General features: G+C 25.0%; 1 protein-coding gene across 2 annotated transcripts in view; it reads left to right on the top strand.

Moving 5' to 3' along the window:
- The first annotated feature begins 2231 nt into the window (after positions 1-2231).
- Positions 2232-21314, top strand: part of LOC100197199 (exportin-T) — an 82174-nt gene continuing 63091 nt past the window's right edge. Inside the window, exons 1-3 of one of the 2 annotated variants that reach the window (XM_065817073.1) lie at positions 2232-2635; positions 8432-8525; positions 19589-19671. In XM_065817073.1, the coding sequence (XP_065673145.1) occupies positions 8466-8525; positions 19589-19671 (143 nt within the window). In that variant the 5' untranslated portion in view covers positions 2232-2635; positions 8432-8465. Of the gene's footprint in view, positions 2636-3185; positions 3304-8431; positions 8526-19588; positions 19672-21314 lie in introns of those variants that run through there. The other variant, XM_065817074.1, reaches the window with a different exon arrangement.

The following is a 21314-nucleotide window of genomic DNA, read 5'->3' on the forward strand; positions in this document are numbered from 1 at the left end:
AAATACATGCATTGAAAAGTAATATTTTTAATGTTTAAAACTGATAAATATTTTTCACCAAAATAATTAATTTTTTTAATATTTTTTTTTTACATTATATAATTACATGTTTATTACTTTATTTATACATTTTATATATAAATATAGCTATTCTAATAAAAAAAACTACGAAAATAATTTTTAGAAAAAAATTGATTTTGTCCCACTGTGCATCGATGAGTTGATACGGAAAAAAAGTTATAAATTTCTTGACAATTGACGGGTTCGTTGGATTCCGCGGCACTTACACCTACGAGGTTCATAGAGTGGGCAGCACATAGAATGTATTTGGCAAGAGCGTTGATCTCTTTAATTCTTGATTGTAAACCAAAGTAGATTCCAGACATATTACTGGGATTGTTGTATGACTGGCCAAGGCAATTTGGTTTGACAAGTTGATCACATACAAAATTAACTTTGTGTGGGATCAACTGCAACATCGAAAATAAATTAATTAATTGAAAATTTTTAATCAGTATTATACTAATTAACTTTTATCAAATTTTTAACTTTTTCTTTTAATTTTTTCTTTTCCTAGTTTTAAATCGAAAAGTAAATCAAACAGATTAACTTGCTATGTGTAGAATTTAGATCTTTTTTTTCAAATTTCCGCTTATATTTTTAAAAAATGATGTAAATTGTAAATAAATTGTAAATTGCTTTTGTCAAAAAGTTCTTTCAAACTCGCGGTCGCTGCGTTTTGTTGTCAAAATCAGACAACAACTTCATGGTCTCCCTTTCTAAGTCATCGAATTGTTTGTTTATATTTAAAATAAACTCGTTCAACGATGCAATCTATTCTGAACAAGTTATTATATCTTTATCATTTTCTACATAACCATAAACTTTCCGCTAATATTGCTCGCTTTATCATACAATTAAGATCTACATATAGAAAAGTATAATTTGCAATCTTTGGTCAAGAACTTGTGGGTTGTTTGAATCAAATATTCTCCGGTGTGACTTCTTATTCCGAAAAATTTAACAAATTGCTCTGTTAGCTTGACATTTTCAACATACCTTAGGAACATTCTAAGTTGATCTATGTGAGTTATATCAGGTGTAGAATCAACAAAAATTCAATAGTAAAAAGAAGATTTCACATTATGGATTACAAAATTAAATATGGATTACAAGATTACATATGAATTACAAGATTACAAGAATTAATTCCCCATCAAATAGACTATCTTTTTAAATACTAACTTTGACAGAGATGAATTTTTGAATAATTTGCATTGACAAATTTCTTTCAGCAATTGTCTGAATCAGTGACAACTCTTTTCAAGAATTTACGTCAGTAGTTTTTCTTATTTACAATTTGATTTAGTATTTGGTTTGGATGGCAATTTTATGCACGTCAAGTGGTTTATAGTCAGGCAACTGGTTCTGTGTTCTGCAGAGTTTTCATGACTTTTCAGTGCATCTGATACACTTTTCCAGTCTTTGAATCTAGTTGTGACCAATTGAACTAATGATAAGTAATAAATTTTACACGTAAAAAATAATCAGCTTAAAAAGATGGTAAATAGAGTAACCATTCTCGTACAAATGGTTTGCCATTAACTTTCTTTGAGGAAAATAAAGATTTGTTACAAAAACAATTTGTATCTTTGCACGACTGTAGTGACTTTTCAAAACTAACATTCCAATGTTGACATTCAGTTGGTCCGTTTTAGACCCAAAAACGAATATCGTTTTCACTCAAACGAGTATAAAAAACCTGCATCGTATAATCTGTTATTGTGACACTGGGTTGTTGCGAAAAGAAATGTGCGCAATATCTAAATAATCTTGATTTCAAATATCAATTAAGTAATCTTAATTTGCTCTTGATTTTCCAGTAATATTTTCCTATGTTTTAGTAAAAAATGAACATATATCATGAAGTTGTCTTATTCTCGCTTCAATTTCCTTTTTTCGTTTTCCTTTTTGTGCGTGCGTTTGTTAAATACTTTTGTATTATTTTGAATCAGGTTATGATTCGAATATGTTTTTTTAATAATATGATAAAAAATTATTGAAAAATTTATTTAAAAAAATCATACATTGTGGAGCCCAAAGGTGCTTGTGCTTATGCTATGCAGTGCCTATTTTGCCTACCAGTAAATCCAGCACTACCCTTATGGGATTGTAAACTCCCGAAACAACACCTTTAATTCCTTTAAACAGTCAATCTCACTAATTCACCTAAATAATGTTTTTTAAAAAATTCGGATAAGAGTTTACTGAATTGACTTCCGCTTTTATATCCTTTTTTTTCGAATATATCCCGGCATATAAATTACTTATGCCCATATTTTCCACGTGGTATTTACTGTTGCTTTAAAAAAAAAAAAATTAGAATTGGCTTGGTTTCAAAAAGAATATATATTGAAAACGTTTACCACTGGTATCAAAAAATAATTATATAAAGATTAGACAATAAGATAAAGCCGTTTTAATGATTAGTTGAAACTTGTATACATTTATGTTTTTAAATCTAAGTTTATTAAGTCATCAAATTTCTACATTACTATAACTTCGGAAAAGTGACTTAATTTGAGTTTAGCATTCCTAATCTTAATGGAAAATTAAAGGCCTCTAATAGCTAAAGGTTAGTTAAGGTTTCTTTTTTTCTATTAAGAACATTTAGTACTTATTGTAATAGCACTAACTCAGTTTAATATATATATATATACATACATATATATATATATATATATATATATATATATATATATATATATATATATATATATATATATATATATAATATATATATATATAATATATAATAAATATATATATATAATATATAATAAATATATATATATAATATATAATAAATATATATATATATATAATATATAATAAATATATATATATAATATATAATAAATATATATATATAATATATAATAAATATATATATATATATATAAATATATATATATATATATATATATATATAAATATATATATATATATATATATATATATATATATATATATATATATATATATATATATGAATATATTTATATTTATATATATATATAATATATAATAATTTTATATATATATGTGTATATATATATATATATATATATATATATATATATATATATATATATATATATATATATATATATATATATATATATATATATATATGAATATATATAATATGAAAAATAAGAAGAACATGCAAAAAGTGGTGCTATATTGACTGATACATAATTAAAACATGCAAGAAGTAATGCTTCATTGAATGTTGAATAGGTAAAATCTGCAAGTTTTTAATTTTTTTCCGGTCTTCTAAATTAATTTGTATTTATATATGTATACATATATATATATATATTATATATATATATATATATATATATATATATATATATATATATATATATATATATATATATATATATATATATATATATATATATATATATATATGTATATATACATCTATAGTATTACTTATGGGGACATTAGCATTATCGGGGACATTTTTGTGTATGTGTTAATACTTTGTCCCCGTAAGCATCCTTTTTTAAAAATAAATTGTCCCTGTAAACAACTTTTATAGAGAGCCAAAAGTACATACATTGTTTATCAAATAGCCTGATGCGCAACAGAGTGCTGCTACGTTGACTGAGGGTTTGGTTTGGGTCAGTATCAAGGTCAGGTCAAAAATTCAAAAAAATATATAAGTATGATAAAAATAGTATAAAAAAAGTAAAAAAAAGTACATATATTGTTTACCTATTATATATTGTATATGTTTAAATATAAACTCTATTTTAGATGTATAAGATATCAGAGAATAATTTAGTTGGACAAACTGATTGCCCCTCCTGTATTTCAAAGCCAAAAAATTGCATATATATGGAAATTTGATTGAGAAGCCACTGATGAATTTTTCAAAATTATATAGACAAAGCAGATATTAGGAAGATATCATTTCCTTTTACAATTGGGGAATATTCCTAGACCAAGTTATGTTATTAAAGAAATCTCAATTAAAGTTTATCAATTAAGGAATAAAATGATGATACCATGTTTTACAGAGAATTCTGTGCAATCAAAAGTCAAGTTTTCTATTCAAAATGACAAATTTGTTATTAAATCAACAAAAAAAGGCGTGTGAATAAAAAAAAGCAATTGCTTTTGCCCAGCGTTTTTGGAGTAATTGTTTAGCTTTACGTGAATAAGATTTTTTATCTAACTCACTCAAATTTTTATTCAAGTAAAGCTAAGGAATTTACTCTAAAAACGCTGAGTAATTATTCAGCTCTACGTGAATTAAAGTTTGAGCAAAATTTTTGAAGTTTTTATTCATGTAAAGGTGACCAATTATTGAGTAAAAGCAATTGCTTTTTTTATTCACCTGACCTAAAGTATAAATAAGAAGACAAGTGTTATAAATAGCTGGGCTAAATTGACTTATTGCCCAAAAATGCTAAATTTAAAAATCTAGAAGACAAACTCTTTTAAGAACTTCAGAAATCTTCCAATGAGTGCAAAGATCAGTGCAGTATTGTGACAGAGCCAATTACAACACATCCACGAGACCTGCCACCTAAAAGAAAAGAACTTGAAACAAATTATAGTCAGTTGTTTGATGTACAGATAATTCTAGTAGTGAAAGTTCAGAAGATAATAGTATAGTTGATGATTACACAATCTTATTGAAATGTGCAAAGATCAACAACTAGACGGTAGCTAAGGTATTTGATAAGTTTTACGGCAAAGATTGTAGAAGCTATACTCAATGCAGTTGATGAGACATGAATTTGCAGATTCGCAATCCAAAAAGCATCTACAACACTCATGTGTTGTAGATGCTTTTTAAACATCTATATAATTGTAATTAGTGGAAATAATTGCATTATATATAGACTGTAATTAGTGTAAACAACTGCATTGTATATAAACTATTATTGTGTTCCGACAGAAGGAACATTGTGGTTGCATCATACATTACATTGTATATAACGTTTATAATGTTTATTATACCCTTGGGGGTATTTACAAATGTATATATATTGAGTAAAGATATTCACGAAGACAGTGAGAAAAACAAATATAGATTTATTATTACAATAATAGAGGCGTGCAATTATATTTTAGATCACTGCGCCAAACCATGTTTCTCTTGCAGAAGAAATGTCGATATAACAAACTTAAAATTGGCATTAACTGGTAATTGCCTTGAGTGTTTAGAAAGACACTGTAATATTTGGAATGAGTGTCTATTAGACAATGATTACACAAATGAAGTATGCGGTCGCTTGTGAAAATTAAATTATTTCTTTAAAGAAACGTCATGAACTTAAAGGCCAAATTCCTAAGACACTGTAAAAAACTTTGATCTGCCTATGTGTGTTATTGTAATAAAATAGTTTGATGTTTGAACTATATTTCTATATTTACTTTATTTACATTTATTACTACATATATATGTATATTACTATATTTACTTCCATGACGCAATTTTTAAAGACTTATAACTAAAAATTATAACTCAACAAACAATATCTTTACCCCAAGTTACATAGATTTTTATACATAGTTTGTAAGCATGGAATTCCCTTTTTCAAATTTAGGGGTCTTTTTCCAAATATAAGGATTTTTTTTAGTAATATAATGCCTAGTAATATAAGGTTGTTAAGATTTTAATGCCCTATGACAGGTTGTAATATATATATATATATATATATATATATATATATATATATATATATATATATATATATATATATATATATATATATATATATATATATATATATATATACATATATATATATATTTATATATATATATATATATATATATATATATATATATATAATATATATATACATGCAGATATATATATGTGTGTGTGTATATATGTATGTATATATATTTATGTATATATTATTGCTCTGTTCTTTAAGTTTATTGTGCACTCTATATTGTTTAATACATTTGAAATTATTCTTATATATATATATATATATATATATATATATATATATATATATATATATATTATATATATATATATATATATATATATATATATATATATATATATATATATATATTAGGGCCTTGTAAATCTCCATTAAATTTACTCCCAAGAGTCATTTACTTTATAAAATATTTAATAATATTTTATAAAGTAAATGACTCTAGGGAGTATATTTATTGTTTAGTTGTTTAATTTTAGTTTTATAAAGTTTACTTGTTGTAAGTTTAATTAGTTTCTTCAATAAAACTTAATGGTTACTACATAAAGTGCCATTTTTAAAGTCAAAAAGTTGTTAAGAGCTGTTTTTTTACCATAAACATTTTTATTACTATAGTAAAGACTAGTAAAAATAATATATATATATATATATATATATATATATATATATATATATATATATATATATATATATATATATATATATATATATATACATATATGTGTGTGTGTGTGTGTGTATATATATAATATATATCAGCCCTCGGAATTAAAAGTGAGGGCGGTAATAAATTGCCGACCTTAAACTGTTAGAGGTTGGCATTAGGTTGACAAAAAAAAAATGACACAAATGGGTTACCATGGAACATAGAAATGAGGTCAGCAATTTAATATATATATATATATATATATATATATATATATATATATATATATATATATATATATATATATATATATGTATATATATATATATATGTATATATATATATATATATATATATATATATATATATATATATATATATATATATATATATATATATATATATATATATATATATATATATATATGTAAGACAAACTTTTTAATTAATAAAACCATTTTATTAATTCTAAACAAAACAATACATGTTTCAACTATCAATAGTCATCTTCAGTTGAAGTTTAATTTTTAAATTTGTTTAAATACCTATATAGGTGATTTTTTCAATACCAATACAAAATGTAATTATCTGTGTACAAACCATTAATTTAATTACAAATTTAAAAATTTAATTACAAATTCAACTCCAAAATTTTCTAAGGAAACTAAAAGCAAAAGATTTTTTAAATGATTCCACATACAACAGAATTTATCCTTCTGGATCTCATCCTGCTCGTATCTATTGGGTTCCAAAGATGCACAAGTTAACTTCCTCCGAGACTACCATAAACTTCAGACCTATTGTATCATCTATTGGTATCTACAATTATCAAATAGCCAAATTTCTTAGAAATTTGTTATCTCCATTAATAAACACAGAGTTTTGCATTAAAGATTCATTTTCCTTCGTTAAAGAAATAAGTCAGGTTAATCTACATAAACTCTGTAGTAGTGCTCTTTAAAAGCAACTACAGTGTTAGGGAAACACCTTAGAACTATCAGTCTATGTTTTAGCGCTGTAACCTTATTAGGAGATAACAGAATGAGATGTATCGCTGCTTTCTTTTATCTCCTAACATTAATGTTCTTTGATAAAATTATTAAAAATTACAATTAAGTTTAAATAAAAGTTTAATAAAAAAAATTTGAGTTTTATTGTTAAATATAAACACTTAAAAGTCTATAAAATATAAAAGCAACTGTAAGTATATAAAATAAATATAGAATTTTATAAATTTATTATATAAATAAACATAGAAAATGCAAATTTAAAACAACAATAGTATTATAAATATATGTCCATAAAATGTAATTTCATTGACAAATATGTTATTATTTTATAAAAAAAATATATTATATCTAATATATTTTTTTTGTAAAAGTGTGCATTCGTATTTACTTCTATACTCAAATGTAAATTCTTGGTTGCTTGCTTTTTTAATTTTTTTATAAGCATTAAACTTTATTCCATATTTAAATAAGTTAAGTTTAAAAAGCTTAATAAAAACAAAAGGCAAAAAATAAAAAAGACCAAATAAAGTTTTAAAACTCATAACATATTTTTCTTTTATTAATAATCTGCCTGTCCAAACCAAAATTATGATATGATGTACCTACACTCACTGCACCTACAGCTTAGTTTTATTTTTATTTTAAACTTATTTGACTTATTAAAAATTATTTAATAACGAATATAATTAATGTTAAACATAGGTAACTGTTAAAGTAGTGCATAAGTTAGTTGATTTATGTATAGCAGTAAATAAATTAGCCTACATTTACTGTTCCTATTGTTAAATTTATTCAATAAATGTATTTTTAAATATACATCAAAAATAAAAATAAGCAATAAATAAAAAATAAAAATATAAATAATAAAAACTGCATGAAACAATAAAAATTTATTATAACAATAACTTTGTTGTTGTAACATTAATTTATTAACACTGAATGAATAAGGGGTGAAAGTTTGTAGATATGTAGCAATATTTATATTTTGTAAACTTATTTTTTGGTTATAGATAGAAAAAGTGCTTCTATGAAGCATTATGAAACATGGATAATCGTCTCTTACATCTATTAACATCCAGTGATTCATCAGAAGTTCAGCAACATGTAAATATGTTTGTTTACTCTTTAAAATAAAATAAATATGCATTTTTAAAGTTCTCTTTAGTACTATTGTATTTATTTCTCAAGGTTTATTAAAAATTATTTAATAACTGATATAAGCAATATATAACATGAGATAACTAAAAATCTGGACAAATTTTAAAAATTTTATAATTTTTTAATGATATGATCAGTTTTATTATTTTAAAAGTATAATAAAAAAAAGTTGAAATCAAATAAAATTATTTATTATATTACTATTTAAGTGATGATCTACTATTTAAGCTGATGCATCGGCATCAGTCTTAGTAACCATGGACTGGTGTCAATTATTTTGAAAAATCAGATTTTTTATTTTTGTGTTACTATATTGTATGCAAAAATATAATTGTTCTATAAATCAAAATCCATGTATAAGCCTAAGTTATTATATAGACATCTGGAACCACTAAACCTTTAAATATTTTTTGAACTGTTTTTTTTTTCAGGAGCTCCCTGCATTTAGTGTCTTTTTATTATTTAGGAAAGTAATTATATGACATTTGGATCCAAACTATACAAAGAGATATAATTAAATCAAGAAATGTAAATGGGTCATTCCATATGAGATGAGCCAAATTTTCCTGGATGACCATCTCAGATTTTCTCGAAATTTACACCCCTTATAGGTTTTATGAAAAAAAAAAAAAATTTCCCCAATATTTCAACTTGTTATCTTAAAGCATTCTAAAATTATGGCAATTTGAAAAATTAATGTCTTAGACTATTTCAAGCAGTTTATTGTTTTTTTCAAAAAAGCCTTATTTTTTATAAATAAAATACCATTTTTATTTATATGGATTTTAATTATCTTAAATACTTAAAAATCAATCTGATGGCAGTAATCTACCTCAACTTTCGAAAAAATAAAAATTTATTTCACCAAAGTAATTATTTTTGGCTATCTCGGACTTAAAAATTATTAAAAAAAACACTTTAATGAAAAAATGATTAATATTAATAAAGCAAATGAAAGCAGAGTACACAAGCAAATGTGAAGATTATATTATTTTGTGAGAATATAGGTGGTAGCCATCATTCATGATAAGTTCTGTAACATTGAATTCAAAATTATAGAAGTTACACCCCCCTAAAAATGCCTCCAGCCTTAAAATTTAAAAGTTAGGTCGATTTAAGGACTAAAAATTAAACAGGTGTCCAGTAAATTTAACACTTAAAAATTATAGGAATGTATCTTCAAAATAAAAAGAAAAAATACAGAAAAAATAATTTGGGGATGTCTTGTAGCTGCTGAGATAATTGAACTTAAACTTTCTATCAAAATAGGATTTCATAAATCAAAATCGGTCATTTTGAGTTTGTTATAACCAATAACTCTAAAAAGGATCAGCATTCAAACCTAAAAATTATTTTTTATTATTTTTGAATTTGAAATTAAAATTTTAGAATACTTTAGTATACTAAAATTAAATTCAAAGTATTTTTAAGTGGTGTTAACAAAATGGCCAAGTATTACTATTTTATTAATTTTGATAAATGAAATAATATATATTTTTACATTTAAATAAAAAACAACATGTTTCTTAAAACTAAGAGTTAAAATGAGTTACAAAAAATGTAATATTGAAGATTTACTAAACTTTGTTGTCATAAAACTTTGTTTACTCAAATGGTTAGCGAAAGAGTTATTTAAAGCTTTACCGGTGAAGAAAAAACAAAAGCTTGCTTGGAGAATAAAAATTGTCTTACCAAATTTGACCTTACGTTATTAATTTAGTGATGGAGCAGCTAGCCTATACAAAACTATAAAACTCTTAGCAATCTATGTCATTATTTTTAAGACCATGGAATGCGTTCAGTGGCATTGTTTGCAACAAGTCACGGTAAAAGTCCATGTGATGGAATTGATGGGATCTTAAAATGACTTGTAGCAAGGACTAGCCTGCAAATTAGCCAAATATTATCTGTCACTGAAATGTTGAAATGGTGTACTGAAAATATAACAGATATTAAATTCATTAGTATTTCTGAAACTAATATAACAGATCATATAGAAAATGATAAACTTGATGACTGCTACTCTAATTTTGAAAGATTTCAAGGAATGTGTTTACATCACTGTTTTATACCTTGTAATGATGGGAAGCTGGATATCAAACGTATATCATACATGTTTTACAACAGTTAATGCAACTAGTAATGAAGAAGGCTGGACTTTAAACCACATAGGTGGTTTGCACGCTGGAATATATCTTGCACGTGTCTATGATAATGAGTGGTACACTGGAATTGTACAAGAAATTACAGAGGATTCAGATATTTATGTAAAATTTACGCAACAAAATAAAGTAAACTTTAAATGGCCCAGGTGAGAAGACAAATGTTGGGTTCCTGTTGTAAATGTTTTAGCAAAAGTAAATACTCTGGTTGCACAAAGTCAATCATCAAGAAGCTATCAAATGTCTGAGCAAAAATTTGAAGAAATATTAAATTTTGAAATGTTTAACAAAAATATTTAGACTATTATTTTGAGAACGAGAATTTTTTTTTTTTTTGAGTTTTAAATTTGTTTATAAAAATATAAGCCTTTATGTACAGATATCTTTACTTTAAAATTTATTTTTAAATTCCTTGTTCAAAAAAGAATAAATAAACAAGTTTTTACATTAAAATGTTTATCAATTTTAAAGATATTGACTATATAACAAATGGCCAATTTTGAATTCCAGAATCCTATTTTGATAGAAAGTTTAAGTTTAGATATCTCAGCAGCTACAAGACATCCCCAAATTATTTTTTCTGTATTTCTTCTAATATTAAAGATATATTCCTAAAAGTTTCAAGTGTTAAATTTGCTGGACACCCATTTAATTTTTAGTTCTTTAATGGACCTAATTTTGAAATTTTAAGGCTGGAGGCTGTTTTAAAGGGGTGTAACTTCTATAATTTTGGATCCAATGTTACAAAACTTATCAGGAATGATGACTACTGCCTATATTCTCATAAAATAACATAATTTTTACACTTCCTTGTGTTCCCCTTTTATTTGCTTTACTAATATTGATAATTTTTTCTTTAAAGTGTTCTTTTTTTATAACTTTGAAGTCCACAATGGCCAAAAACAATTGTTTTTGTAAAATAAATTTTTATTTTTTTGAAAGTTGAGCCAGATTACTGCCATTTTGATTTTGATTGATTTTTAAGTATTTAAGATAAGTAGTTTTTTATTTATTAATTTAAAAAATAAAAAATAAAAATAGCTTTTTTTTAAAAAAACAACAACAATAAGTTGCTTAAATTAAGCTGAGACATTAATTTTTCAAATTGTTCTAATTTTAGAATGCTTCAAGATAATGAGTTGAAATTTTAGGAAAATCTTTTTTTCCATAAAATCTATAAGAGGTGTAAATTTCAAGAAAATCTGAGATGGTCACCTGGAAAAATTTCAAAAAATTGGCTCATCTTAAATAGAATTACCCAAATGTAATGTAAAATATAAAAAAAAAAATTTCTGCAAGATGTTTCAACTCTTGATATTTTTATTTTGCAAAACTTACAATAATGCTTCGATCGTTTATTTTCATCTATATTAAAATAGTCTATAAAATATATATTTGCTTTGCTCATTGTATTTTTCTTATTTAATTTTATTTCTATACCAATCGGCATTGGGCAAAAGTAAGCATCAGTGCACCCCTAGTTTTCATGCAAAAATGATTTACAATGAAGCTTTTATTCTCATCTGGATTCAATCCAAAAATGTGTACACTTGTTTTCTAAGCAAATTTTTATCATAGGCCTTTTTTTTAATTTTTGATTATGACTAAATAAAAACTTTTTTTTACTAATACATACAAAAAATTAAATTTGTAACAAAATAGGATTGATTTTATGTTAAGCTATTCCTGAAATTTTGTCCAGAAATTTAGTTATCATGCGTGCAGTTGCACACCTTATATGACCATGCATATAATATTTTGTTTTTACAACTTGGCCACAGCTTCTTGCATGTTTCAAGTTGGTGCATTTTTAAAATGCACTGAATAAACAAATGTAAACTTAAACTAATAAACAAACCAAAAAAAATACATAACTAAAGAAATTAAAATCTTAACAAATGATAAAATGAATAAAAAATAAACCAGAAAAAATAAAAGCATAAAATTAACATATCTTTTTATTTTAATTTAAAAGTGTTTCACTACAAAGAATTTAGAAAAAATCAATGTTGCATAGTTATTTAATCCTAGCTTAAATACTTTGAAACTTAATTATTTAAAAATTTGATATTTTCTTATTAAAAAGAATATATAAACATTGTGTTAGTGGGAATTGAACCCTCATCCAATGCCAATATAATAGTTGCGTCTCATAAATGATACAATTAATCAACCTAAGCGCTAAATCAATGTGGTGATATAGGAAAAAATATTAGCTTTAAACTATTAATTGAAATGCTTTTAATTTCAATTAATAGTTTAAAGTTTGAACTATTGATTGAGAAGCTTCTAAATTAAATATATTAAATGAATAATGGTTTTAATTTCTCTGGTTTATTTTTTATTTATTTTGTCATTCATTAAGTTCGTTTCTCTTTTCAGTTTATGATTTGTATATTTTTAATTTTCCCTTTAAATTAGTTTGGTTTTTTCAACAAAAAAAAAATTGTATGTGTGATATGTATATATATATATATATATATATATATATATATATATATATATATATATATATATATATATATATATATATATATAAATAAATAAATAAAATGTGTTACCACCTGTGTCTCCTGAGAAGGGTTGATATATATATATATATTTATATATATATATATATATATATATATATATATATATATATATATAAGTATATATATATATATAAATATATATATATATATATATATAAATATAAATATAAATATATATATAAATATATATATATATATAAATATATATATATATATGTATATATATATATATATATATATATATATATATATATGTATATATAAATATATATTTATATTACGGTGTCCCAAAAAACAACATTTTTGAAAAGTATATGCAGAGACCCCCTTAATGTGTTCTATCTAATACAAAAACACTAGATTTAAAATTTTTTTGAATAAAAAATATTTTAAGGGGTCCCTCAAGACCCTCGAATATTTAATGGGTCCCTAATATTTTCAAAAAAAAAGTTTTCTAAAAGTATGTCAAATTTAGCAAAACTATATAAAAATTTCAAAAATAATTTTTAAATTTGAAAAATTTTTAACTTATTTATCATAATTGTCATAAAAATACATAAAAAATGCATTTTTTTGTTTTTTGTTAAAAAACGTAATTTTTCATGTAATAAAACTAAAAATAACAATTCTATATTTGAAATCTATATTATTTTTGAAATTTTTATATAATTTCGCTTCATTTGAGTACCAGGTTGACATATTTTTGAAAATTTTTGTTGTTGAAAATATTAGGGACCCATTAAATATTCGAGGGTTTTGAGGGATCCCTTAAAATATTTTTTATTTAAAAAAATTTTAAATCTAGTGATTTTGTATTAGATAGAACACATTAAGGGGGTCTCTGCATATATTTTTCAAAAATGTTGTTTTTTGGGACAACCTAATATATATATAAATATATATATATATAAATATATATATATATAAATATATATATATATATATATATATATATATACATATATATATATATAAATATATATATATATATATATATATATATATATATATATATATATATATATAAATATATATATATATATATATATATAAATATATATATATATATATATATATATTTATATATATATATATATAATATATATATATATATATATATATATATATATATATATATATATATATATATATATATATATATATATATATATATATATATATATATATATATATATATATATATACCAGGCTGTTACATGTAGTGCATGCATTTAGAAGCCTTGTGGTACACGCAGAAAATATTACCTTAATACAACTTGACCACAGCTTTTTGCATCTTTTAAAATATTAGGTGTTTCAAAGATTCGTGCAACAAAATTATCCTTAACTAAACATAAAAAAAAATAAAAATAACTATTAACTAAAGAGAAAAAAAAAACAAAAAAAAAAAACAAGAATTTGAAAATAACAAAAATAAAATTTAACTCAAATAAAAATAAGTCTAAAAGGAAATTATTTTAAATGTTTATAGTTTACATTTGGAATACTTTGAAACTTTGATTTTTACTAACGATTTTATATTACGCGAAACTTTTTAAAATAACAAGTGGCAAGTTACTTTTGATTAATGTTTATTGTGTTATCAAAATGTTTATTTAAATTATGAAAGAATATTATAATATAACTTATTTTTTATTTAAAAATATGTATTTTTTATAATGAATAACTTTGATATTTCAAAATAACTTTTAATTAATAACAAATTACTTCAAATGATTATTTATAATGAACTGATGATTTTCTTGTTATTGCCTCCAATGTTAAAGAATTAAATTTATTGCCTAATATTTGTGTGGATTATGGTAGAAATTACCTAATTCAACAGAAACCCAAAAAATACAATTTATAAAGTTTGATACAAAAGCAAAGAATAACAAAAAAGAAAATATAAAATATTTGTAACACTGCGATTGACCAGATAAACTCAACTGAATATTTTGGAGTAATCAATTGTGATGTTTTGTCACATGCTGGAATATCAGTTTCAATACTTTCTAAACTTTTAACCAGCATCCCCATCATCACGAGTTGGTTGATGAATCTTTAATTAATGTTATAAAAACCAAATGTATTTTTTTAATATTGATTAACTAAATTAAGGTAATATTTAATTTAGTTATTCAGTATTAAAAAAATGCATTCCATAATATATTTATATAATAGAGTTAATTTTCCTCATTAAAAACTCATTTTGCAGTAATTTATTATATTGCAGTAGTTTAAAAAAGTTAATTTCCTTAAAAAAAAAAACAATAAAGAGAACTTAACAATGTCGAATTCAATTTAAGCGTTATTTTTGTGTTATTTATATTTATTCAAAACAAGGCCTGCTAATGCACTATGTCGTAATTTTATACAAATGGGTGGCCAAAAATAGTAACTTTTATTTAATTTTAATCAAATAGGCCAAAAGTAATAACTTTTATTTAATTTTTTTTATCTTTATGTCATTTAAACTAATTTATTAACTTACTTAGTTCAAACACCTGGACGGCGCTGCGTTTTGACCCAATTTTAAGAGTTTTTTATAAAAGTACAAATTTCAAATTTTTTTTTTTAGTTAAATTTAATGAAGGAAAAATTTTTAAGATTTGTTGGGCTCTGTGTTTTTTTAGGAACAACTCCAAACAACTAGCCGCACCACTGATTATATTATTTATTAATAACTATATTGTTTCGTTGGAGCAGGTAACTTGTAAACATTACCCTCACAGACCTAATTAGTAAACTGTGTAGGCCATAAATACCTAAGAGGACACTAGTACTTCTACAAAAAGGTGCAAACTTGTTTTAATTTTTAAAAAGAGAATATTTAAAAAACTTTCTTCAAAGTGATAATTTTTCATAATTTTTACTTTTAATATTGCTATATTTATTTCACACATCAATGTTTGCATCTTCCAAATAATCTTCATTAGTAGCTTCTAAATCGTTCATTATTTCATCTTCTAAGTTAATAATTTCTGTTGGTTTCGATAATTCTAAGTCTGAGGATTCTAGTTCTGTCAGTTTTATTGATTCCTTATTGTCCACTTCTAAAATTAAAAAACTCTTTACTTTTTTTGGAAGTTTGAGCACAACTTTCTTTGTCTGTCTAGATTCCAAGGAAATAAAACTGATAAGAGGATCCAATGATCTTATTGCACGGTTAAAGAAAATTAGCTTGTCTTGAACATTTACGAGCATATAGTTCACAATGTCGTCTGTAATATTTGTTTCGGCATTCAGATGCTTCCATTGCTAAAACTCCCAAGGGAACTGGCCAGTTTATCATTATTTCTGCTCTATGTGCAAGAAATTTGTTAACTGTTGACAGCATTTTATACCAATCATACAGATCTAAATATCGACGGTATACTGTTTTACAGTATAGCTCAAATAACTGTTTTATCAATCCCTAATATTTCGCTTAGTTCTTTTGGGTCAGAGAACGCTTTTCTGCAAACATTTCCGGTGGTAGATGTTCCTGCTCCACTGACTGCGGGAAAATCAACTCGGAGATGCTTCCTTTTGAACATTAATGGATAAATTTCTTTTTGTTGATAAATTTCTGTTTGCTGGATAAATTTCTTTTTGTTATCGTATACTGTCTTGAGTTCTTTGGTTACTCTCCATTTTTTGAATTCAAGTCGGTATGAAATACGTAAAAGACACTCTAGAAATCTTATCCAAGCATGTAACGGAGATATCCCATAGATAAGTTAACCTTTTTTTGCTCTAAATCCTCTTAGAAAGTTCTTCAAACAAATTATTGCAGTTGGTATAGCTCCGCAAAGACAACAGCACTACGTTGACGATGTGTTTGTTATAATTGCTAAAACCTTTATCAATCATGCTCAAAATAAAATTGAAATAAATAATAACAAATTTTCCATTATACAATTCAATATTCACTAAATGCAAATCCAAAATTTCATTTTCTATTTGATGTTTTTTTTCCTAAAACAATTTCGGCAGTTTCTTTGATGAAATGAAGTTCAATTGGCCTACAAAATCTTACACCAAGAGGCATTAAGTTGGTCCATAAAAAGTCATTTTTTGAATTTGACACACTAAGCCTCAAAGGTGTTGTTACAACTGCAAACGTGCTTGAATCTTGACTGTCAACAGAATCGGAAAACGCTTGGTTATACAATACCTGCCCAGTAGATCCATCCATATCCCAACTGTTTAAAAGCAACATATTTTCACTTTGTTACTAATATCCAAATAATCCATTATTTCTTTTTGCCTCATTTTTACAATTCTTTCAGCGGTATGATTCATAAGTGCTTGTAAATCTACTTTGACTCTTAAATCACTGACTTCTAAGTGATTATCCCGTGGACCACATAACTTAAGTGCTTTTTCAACTGTTGAATAAGATGGATATCTTATTTTAGATGCCTGTTGGATTCGTTTATAGCCAGATACGCTAAGATCTATGTCAATTATTATTGCAGCCGCTTCTTCAACTATCATTTTATCGTTGTCATTTGTCAACTGAACAAACATATGATGTGGATCTTTAAGATTTTTGATGACATGTGTTAACACAATGAATAATGAAAAATCTTTTTTAATTATACTTTTCTATGGGCTATAAGCAATGATTTTTCAATTGAATCAAAATTTGAATTTGTATGCTCTACTGCGATTATCCAATGTTTACTTCATATCATCAAAATCTCTTTTTTGACAGCCTTTTATATTTTGTGCCAATTCCAATGATGAAAATTCTATTTCAAACTTTTGATTTAACCATTTTGCGTGTTTCTTTTTAAAAAAAACTGTGTTTCTTGATGAATCTCTCCAAAATCTTTGGTAATTCGATTCAACTCCATTTAACTTTTGTACCAAGTTTTCTTTTTTACCATCACTCATACAAACTCTAGAGGTTATGAAAAGTAAAGCATTGTTTATATTTTCTTCTTTTATTGAATATTTGAAACAGCTAATAATATATTTAGTTGTAAAATCCATTGCTTTTAATTTTAGTTAAGTATATAACGTTTTGTTCTTTTTTTTTTTTTTTTTTAGTTATGTTAATTTCAAGCATGAAATGTTAATTTTAAGGATAGGATAATAACACATATGCAAATAATTACCTAATTAAATGTCAATTATCAATAATAAACTAACATTTTCAATTGATTATTGAATACAAAGTCTTATGTAGACTTTTGATCAATTAACACTTAGGAAAACAAAAAATTGAAAATTGGCTATAATCCAGGTAGCGCAAACTTCAAAGAGAAATTTCTCGCATAGTCGCAAAAAGTCGCAGCTAATTTTTTAATTTCTTAAATATAAACTCAATTCCACGTTATTCAATAATAATTTGGTAGATAACTTTTGATACTTTGTTTTTTGCGAGTTCACGGAAGTTGGAAGTTATGATTTAAACTTTTTTTTTCGGCTTAAAACATGAAAATTGAAGAGGAAATTTTTTTTTTTTTTTTTGAGCATCTTAAGACTTATATAATTTGATACTCTTTAATATATAAACAAATTAGCAGAAAAAAAATTATTCACGAAACACTGCAAGAAAAACAAAAACATAATTTTTTTTGAAAACTTAAATTTGGCAACCATTTTTGACTTTGATGGTCACTATCTCTGGGATTACTATCACCAGGGTAAAAATATTTTGTATTTTCCTTAATCTGAGTATTTTAAAGCAGTGGGAATTTAGTTTTCAAAAATCTGAGACAACTTTTTTTTGTATTTTGGCCACCCCAAAACACATAGTGCAATGGTATTTTATTCTTTCAGGTACATTCAGTTAAGTGTGGGTACCTTTCCCTCATAACACAAACTGTGGCTTAACAACAACACTAAAGTCGCTAAAGACCTGAGTAAATACAGTTATTCTTTTACATTTAAGTGAATAGTTCTCCTTAACATAAGTGTTATAACCCATAATATTAAGTAATTTCTGTAAGGCACTCTGATTTTGGTGGAGGGGTGTTTTATTTTGGTGGTGGAGTGATTGATTCTATAGCTATTTATTATCAAAGGATCAGCGACAAAGTTATCAAAAAATATTTTCTCACATTCCATACGTTTTTAAAGTTGCAAAACTGTTTTACATTTCAAAATTATAAGGCTATACGGGAGGGGAGAAAGCTGGAAGGGGAGAAAGCTGGAAGGGGAGAAAGGGGCAAGAGAGAAGTAGGCAGAGAAGATTGATTAACAAATTAATCAATGTTTTCCTCGCCCCATTTATTCGGCAGGTAAGATTACTTAGCTTAGAGATGATGTTGTCTAATTAAATTTTTATCTACTTTCAAATGTTTTGTTATTTAATTAGATTCTCAAATACTTTGAAGAGTTTAAAAAACAAGATCAAGGATGGCAATTATGTGCCAATGTACTTGAAAGCAATATCTATAGGTAAGTGTTCATTACTTTGAAAGACATGATGTGATTTTTTGTTTACTCTTTTTATTGTTGAAAAATACAAGACAAGGAATTCAAGAAAAGTTTCTTTTTGTAAAAATCTTTTTTTTTTCAAAAATGTTTCTCAATATTCAACTCAACTCTAAACCACCTAATGATTTTTTTGTTATGACTTTTTTAAAACTAATTCACTCCCAACATGGCTGCAAGCAACAACTATTAAGTTAGGAGTTACTAGAAAAAAAAGAATATTGTTAAAGAATAAGGAAACTGGTTCCAGAAGACTTGAAAAATTGTAGGTTGTATGAGTGAAAAAAACATGGGAGATGAGAGGAGTTCTAAAGCATTTTTGTTTGTGGAAAGAAACTAGATGAGTAAATGTTTTTAGAGCATGAAGAGAAAGATACAGTAAAATGATGCGGTTTTTTTGAGTGATGAGTCAAGCAAGAATGAGTTTTGATTGATAGAGCTGAAGATGATAGTTAGAATGAGCAGTAACTATTATACTATTTAAAGAAAGGAGAAAGAGATGATACCTTACAGCAATGGGATAGTAGTTCAAGCTTGGCGATAGAGCAGGTCCAATTACATTTTTGAGCTTTGTCTAACAGAGAAAGGGCATCTTTAGAAGAACCAGCAAAAATATGACAACAGTAATGCATACAGGGAAGAATAGAAGATTTGTATAGGTAGAGAATAAAATTGCAAGTAAGGAAATCGCAAATGGTTTTGTTGTCAAGACTAGTGTTTATAGTTGTGTCATCTGCAAGTAGAACAATTTTAAATGTACAATTGTCAGGAAGATCATTAATGCCTGTTTTCTGCCTAGGATGATAATGCTGGATCTTCTTGACTCTTCTTATGGGATTTTGGTTTTGCTTGAATGATACTGGCTATGCAACTCTTCTTGTTATCTCCTAATAAGACACATCACTAAAACTTAGTTTAATAAATATCAGGCTGGCTGGAAATAGGGTTTCCTGAAATCTGTGGCAGCTGTTAGAGTGGCTTTATCTATCAACAGCAGTAAAATATTGGAATGTTATAAGTGCCTTCTTCTTAACTCTGCACTCTTTTAGCTGTTATTTCTGATCAAATTAATTACGCCCTTATTTTTTACCCCTCTTCCAATATTGTTGTTATTGGTGACTTTAGCGCTCATCACACTGAATGGCTTGATTCTAACACCTGACTCTACTGTCACTAAAACTTATAAACTTATTGTATCTCTCAATCTCGTACTCAGATAGTTAACTTTGTGATTCATTTTCCAGACATGTCTAATCACTTACCTTCACACCTTAGTTTGTGTCTTGTCTCTGACCCTAGTTTTTGTTCAGTTTCTCGTTGTTCTTCTTTAGGGGGTTTGGAACATTCTATGATCTCTATAAATCTTTTATCTTTAACTTTTTCAGACTTCCCTATCATCACATTACTTACTTCTATCTTACAGTTGACTGGGATTTTTTTTGTGATTTTTTTCATGATAGTGAAGAAAATCATGAAACACTGATTTTGTCTCACTGCTCATAATTATGCTTTCTACATTATCTCCTAGATCCAGACAGGTATTGCAGTTTTTATTTCTTTTTGTTGGTTTAAAGTCAAGCCTCATTCACTCATTGTTTTCACCTTGC

Source organism: Hydra vulgaris, chromosome 14 (genome assembly GCF_038396675.1).
Source record: "Hydra vulgaris chromosome 14, alternate assembly HydraT2T_AEP".
Lineage (NCBI taxonomy): Eukaryota > Metazoa > Cnidaria > Hydrozoa > Anthoathecata > Hydridae > Hydra > Hydra vulgaris.